Below are 6,427 nucleotides of genomic sequence, written 5' to 3'. Positions count from 1 at the left end.
CCCATAATTATCATATGGGTCGTGTAATGCCACTACTAACACCATGGTTCATTTGAACCCAAAACTACCACTATGGGTAATCTGAACCAACAACTACCATTAAAGACCGTCCTGATACACAACTATCACTACGGGTCGTGTGTGGTAATCTGAACCTGCAACTACCATTAAAGACTGTCCTGATACACACCTATCACTACGGGTCGTGTGTTTCTTCTACTAAACTACAGATAGTCCTGACACACAACTACCACTATGAGTCGTCCGAACCACGGCTAGCACCATGGGTCATCCGGACTAACAACTACTGCTACAAGTCATCCAGACCACGACTAGCACAAATTGGCCATACTGATCCACAATTAGCACCATGAGTCATCCGATCCTACTAGTAGCACTATGGGCCGTCCAAACCCACGACTACTAATATGAGTAATCTGGATCCACAACTAGCACCATGGGGCGTCAGAACCAGTACTACCACTATGGGTCATACAGACTCTCGACTACCCTTACATATACTACCAACATAGAACTACCACTGGGGGCATACGGACCGACAACTACCACTTTAGGACGTGTGGATCCACAAATACAACAACGGGTCATCCGGATCCTCAACTACCTTGACAGATAGTCCCCCCACACAACTACCACCACATGCCATTCCAACCCATAACTACCACTACGAGTCATCTTGGTCCACAAGTACCGCTAAGACCCATCCAGACTCACAACCAGCATGGAGCTAACGTGCACCTGAACCTGATCAACATTATTGGTTATTTTTTGCATGGAACATGTTGTTACAATGCTAAGATCTATAGTGAAGTTTAACTAACATCTCCTAAATTGGTACTCGTGGAATTATTTTTGAAACTTTTATTTTTCCGATTTTTTCTGCATTTGAGCCAAAGAATGCTCCTGGATTTGAATTTTGCTTTTAGTTTTTTTTCATGTTCGAGAAAACTTCTTCAAATCAGAAATCTTGTTTTCTGGCAAATTTTGAGCCAAAATGGTCCTGAATTTGAAATTTTCTTTTGTCTCTTTTTATTCGCCAAAACTTCTAAAACTTTCCCAGATTGAATAGAGGGTAGTGTGAATTTTTGAGAACTTTTATGGGAACTTTTTTTTTCAACAATTTTTGACCGAAAATGCTCCTGAATTTTAATTTGCGTCTAGTTTTAGTTCTTTTTGGCATAAACTTCTTCAGTGCAACGCCCAACCCGCTAGTAGTCTGCTCTCACACCATGGCCATTAGGGAAAAGCAAATAAAAATCTTTGAAAATATATACCAGAAAATGAAATTAATCATGGAAGCGCCATGGAAAATAAAATGAAAATGAAAATCACTAAAAATATTACATATTCAGAAAACAGGATCATGGATACATGGTAGAGTTAGAATAACCTAACAAATTCTCCGGAGGAATTGCTAGCACACAATTAACTATGAGGCAGAGGTAGACGGCGGTGGCTGCCCGGTGAGAAAGAGTTTGATGACCGTGCTGTCCGGCAAGGCGCGAGGTAAACGACAGCGGCTATCCGGCGATCCAACGAGACAGGAGGTAGACCTTGGTGGCTGGCCGGCGAGTTGGAAGTAAACAACGGTGGCTGAAGGTTGTCCAGTACAAACACTACTGCTACAATGACCACCCAAGACAGACAATAAACCTGCAGCCACAAAATCAAGTTTACATGGGACAATCACTAAATTTTATTGCTACTAAACATTGATTATAGTGCCCTAATGACGAACTAAACAAAGTCATCAATTGCATTGAATAGAAAGAAAAATAGAGCTGGCTACTGCATGATATACCAGGAGCAAAACTATTGCAACTGCACTAAATCAATCCTAAGTACACTTAATTTTATGTGATGTGCAGGAAAGCATGGTCGAATAAGAGCGAGTGCAAAGGAAATGATAAAATCAGTATTATGAAATCCTTTCCTCTGTCGGGTTGTACAATTGTCTAAAATTTCCTTGATGACTACTGCCATGTATACAAAGATAGAACAAAAGGTCAATACTAAATCTAGTAGACTCCACGGAAAAATGATCTGCTAGACTAAACACAACGAGTTTAAACTACATCTGATAAAATAGACTGCTGAAATAGAGTACCTGATGCTCACTGTTCGAATCGGTGGCTGCCTTAATTGACGCCGTTTTCGCTGTCGTAGGGAATACACGAACTCTAATAACAATCGAGGATTATGAATAGTCTGAGAACGTTATCATAGCAAGTAATATTTAACAACTCTTCAGAAATTGCAGAATCTCTATAGTTTATCATATATCTGACTTTTGATATGCTTAGTGGGATTTATTATCAGTGTTCTCTGTAGTTTATAAACAACAACTGCCACTGGGGAATGCTACAAGTTGTAAGACATTTGTGAACTCTGAATCTGTGTCTGTTCTGAACTTCAAAACAAACACATGCAACTGAAGTATGAAACTGTTATTAGCACTAGTTAAGTTGTTCCAAGCCATAGTTTACATGACCTGAACTTGTATGTGTATGCTGCAGCAAGATTTCAATTGTTTGAACATGCTGTTACAAGTAATCCAAAATTCAAGATTTCATTACTAAATAAAGGCTAGACAGTTAACAGAACTTCATACATATATGGCCTGAACTTGTGTATGTGTATGATACAGGAGTATGACCATAAGCATACACAGTTAACAGTTGATTCTGGAAACTTTAAGGCTGCAATTTCTACTTGTGGGTTTGTGTGACAAACCAAATGATGTTCTTTTCTGAAGAAAAAAAATCATATCATATCCCTTTTTCCTGGAGAGTTTTGTGTTGATGATTCGTGCATGTCAAATACGTAGCAGCAGCAGCAGCGTGCTAACAGTCAGCAGCAACAGCTTCATTGCAGCCATCGAGGACAGCTCAAGTGCCAGACGCGGTCAATCGCTAATCATGCAATTAGTGACTGCGGAAGTTGCGCAAACTAGCGAATGCACTGCTGACTGAATTTTATTTCAAGGTGCTGCAATGTGCAGTTGCTCCATGCTTACACCGCCAGCACAAGGTGTGAGGAGGGATGGATGGGAGGAAGAGATGAGGGCAGGGGAAGAGATACCTCTGTTCATCCACCATTACGACCGAGCGCAGCCGGGATCTCCAATGCCTCGCGGCGGCGGCGTCCCCTCCAGAACCTCACGGAGGCGTCGGCGGAGACGTATGTGGGGCAGCGGCCACTACGTCAAGACCAGCCGGGGCTTCGCCTCCTAGACCTCGCGCCGGCATCTTCGCCTCCAGGTCCTCGCTCCTGCGCCGCCGTCTCCCACGTCCTCGCCCCAGCGCCTCCCTCTCGCGAGATGGGTTAGCCAGATGCGGGGGTTTGACCAGCGGAGTACTAAAAAAACGCAGGACCATAATACCCTTATTCATTAAACATATTTTTTAATTAACAGGTTGAAATCAACGGTGGAAAATAATCAGTGAGGGAGTTACACGAAATTACAATATGTAACTCTTCAATCACCGTAAAAGAGCTCCGAACTCATATCGCCATTGTAATTATCTACAATACAGACGTGCAAAGCGCCAGATCAAAGGCTTCGAAGAGAAAAGAACGAAAATTTTGCGGCACCCAGGGATTAAATTATGCTTTTATGTACTGAAAGTTCAACAAATACCCCAGAACGCAACAGTACTCCAAAAAAACGATGCAAATAATCAACAGACCCACCCCAAAGAGTGTACCGTGCGCCCATCTCTTATTTCTCGATCAGAGCTGGTCTGAACCTTCAGCGAGACCAGCGCACAATTTTGAAATCTTTTAAGAGCGTGGAGGGAGCTCACATCTGAGTAATCCTCTCTATTCACGTTCACACATTCAGACGGACATTGGATGGATCGCACGTTAATGCGAGTAAGAGTACGTTCATTGTTTGAAGTGATCACTTGTTTAAAACTGAAGAAGGAAATTAGCAATCAACACGCAGATCTAGGTGTACATTGTTTGACGTACGAGATCTCTTATTTAAAATCGAAAGACGAAACTGATTGTCCAAGTCCACAGGTAAATTGACATTGAACACACAGATAGAGGTAACTATTACGTCGCACGTGCACGCCCATGGTGAAGGAAGGAACGAAGTACTCCCTCTGTAAACTAATATAGGAGCGTTTAGATCATATAGGAGCGTTTAGATCACTACCTACTCTAGTGATCTAAACGCTCCTATATTAGTTACAGAGGGAGTACTATATATTTCTATCCGGATTAGAGCAAGTACAATGAGAAATATATAAAGAGAAATTTTAAATATTGTACATATTTGCTTACTAGACAGCCACAATGAGAAAAAAAAAATTGTTTTGAAAAATCAAGGGGGGGTCCCACCTGAATATATTTCTTAGTTTTGTAACCCAATGTTTGTCTGATTATAAAGGTAGATTACATAAGCACGTGTAATCGTGATAAGAAATAGGAACGCCGTGTAATCGTGATAAGAAATAGGAACGCCATGAGGAGGCGGCCTGTTTATGCGCCGGCTTCTTCATCCGGTGCGTCCATAGCATAAGGTTGTCGATGATTCGCTTGAGGGTGAAGATGCTGTGGTGGTTCTGTTGCTTGAAAGTCATGGCATTTCTGGAGTCTCACATCTTCCATAGGATAATGTGGAGGATGGAGTGCCATATTAGCGCGTCTACCTGGCTGGGGAGGCGGCAGTCCCAAAGGTTGTCGATGGAGTTGGGTGGTGATAGTCCGATCCGCTGCCATATTCTTTGGGCGAGCGAGCAGTCGATGAAGATGTGCGAGCTGGTCTCGCCGTCAAACCCACATTGGGGACATAGCGAGTTTGCCACGATGTGCTTGCGGAGTAGGTTGCTTTTGGAGTTGAGTCTTCCACGAAACAGAAGCCATGCAAAGATTTTCACACGATTTGGAACGCATGAAGACCATATGGCAATAGCATGTGCGTCGTCATCAGCGTCTGCAATGACCAGCTGATAGGCGGCCCGTGTAGAAAAACGGAGGCCACCGTTTAGGTAGCGCTCGTCCGGTCCCTGCGACACCTGGAAATCCTGCAGGAGAGACAACAAAGAGCACAACTCGAAAGCGGCATTAGATGTTTGGCGGTTCATTAGGATTGATTCTAAACCGTGGTTCAAAACAACAGCCACACGAGCGAGGGGGGTAGTGGTATGCGAGTAGAGGCAGGGAAACAGAGTAGCGAGTGATTGTTGGTGTAGCCAAATATCTAGCCAAAAATAAGTGTTGGTTCCAGAATTTATGATGACAAAGGAGATGGTGTGTAAAGCTGGTAGCTGGTGGTTTATGGCTTGGCAGTGGAAAGAGTGGCTGTTTTGTGGAGTGACGAGAGCATTTGGGTGTTGTAGGTCAATCCAATCTAGCCACGGAGTTTGATCCGGAAGCAGAGCTTTGACAGCAAATTTCATTAGTAGACAATTATTCTGCACACGAAGATTTTTTAGACCTAGACCACCGAACTTTTTTGGCTTACAAACATTTTTCTAGGCAACTAAGTATTGAGCACCGGTGCAAGTTTCCTCTGCGGCCCAGAAGAAGGCTCGACAGTGAGAAATATTAGGATGAGGATTTGTAACTTTCGGGTGCTCCACCCCCATAAGAATATTAAATTTTTGAAAATACTAGGGAAATTCAAAAAAATATATGGAACTTTAGGATGGTGGCCAATCTACCCCCTCTGAAGTTCATGAAGAAATAACATCCGTGGTATTCTCAGTAAAAAGACAAAAACTTCCTATGTATAGAGAAAACGGTTTGGATGTATCGTTGGTCGGATTGTATTTTCTTCGCCATGGATACCACATATGCCATTTCTTAACGAAACTAAATACATGAGTAAAATGGGCACCCAGGGTTGGTATCCCGAAATTCTAGTATTTTTTAAATTTAATATTTATACAGAGGGTGGATCACCCAGGAGCTATATATTGTGCATTTTTTCAATTTGATATTCATATAGGCACATGAGCTCCTCGGTGCTCCACAACCCTATATGAATATTAAGTTCACAAAATACAAGGATTTTTTTTTTGGAATTTAGGGATATCAAATCTGCCCAACCTACTGTCATGTGAAGTTTCGTGATGAAATAAAAGGAAATGTATCCATGGTGAAGAAAATACAGTCCGGTCTACGATCCATCCAAATAGTTTTTTTTATACATAGGATTTTTTTGTCTTACCGAGAATGCATTTGCCGGTATTTTTTCACATAACTTCACACAGGACTAGACTGGCACCCAGGTTTGACCTCCCAAAATTCTAGTTTTTTTTAATTTCCTAATTTTTTTTGAACTGAATAATCATATAGGGGGTAGAGCACTCGAGTGCTCCAAATCCTCACTGTTTAGGAGCTCTGGGTGCCATGCACCTATATGAATAGTTAAAAAAAAACTAGGAAAAAA

At 42.1% G+C, this 6,427-nt stretch overlaps 1 protein-coding gene across 1 annotated transcript; it reads right to left on the bottom strand.

Moving 5' to 3' along the window:
• Positions 1-1,327: 1,327 nt before the first annotated feature.
• On the bottom strand, positions 1,328-3,354 carry LOC123096385 (uncharacterized). Its single transcript, XM_044518124.1, has 3 exons — positions 3,103-3,354; positions 2,129-2,201; positions 1,328-1,674 (listed from the first exon to the last, which is right to left on the bottom strand). The coding sequence occupies exons 1-3, from the start codon at positions 3,117-3,119 to the stop codon at positions 1,447-1,449; spliced, it is 318 nt and encodes a 105-aa protein (XP_044374059.1). The 5' UTR covers positions 3,120-3,354; the 3' UTR covers positions 1,328-1,446.
• Positions 3,355-6,427: the final 3,073 nt, after the last annotated feature.

This window comes from Triticum aestivum, chromosome 4D, assembly GCF_018294505.1.
Source record: "Triticum aestivum cultivar Chinese Spring chromosome 4D, IWGSC CS RefSeq v2.1, whole genome shotgun sequence".
In the NCBI taxonomy this organism is placed as follows: Eukaryota; Viridiplantae; Streptophyta; class Magnoliopsida; order Poales; family Poaceae; genus Triticum; species Triticum aestivum.
Note: the sequence above shows the minus strand (reverse complement) of the source record. Positions and strands in the feature narration are given on the sequence as shown.

Excerpts from the sequence above, each read along its gene's own strand:
- LOC123096385 (XM_044518124.1), bottom strand. Across the intron at positions 1,675-2,128 it reads ATTCGAACAGTGAGCATCAG|GTTTATTGTCTGTCTTGGGT; the intron begins GTACTCTATTTC and ends TTGTGGCTGCAG.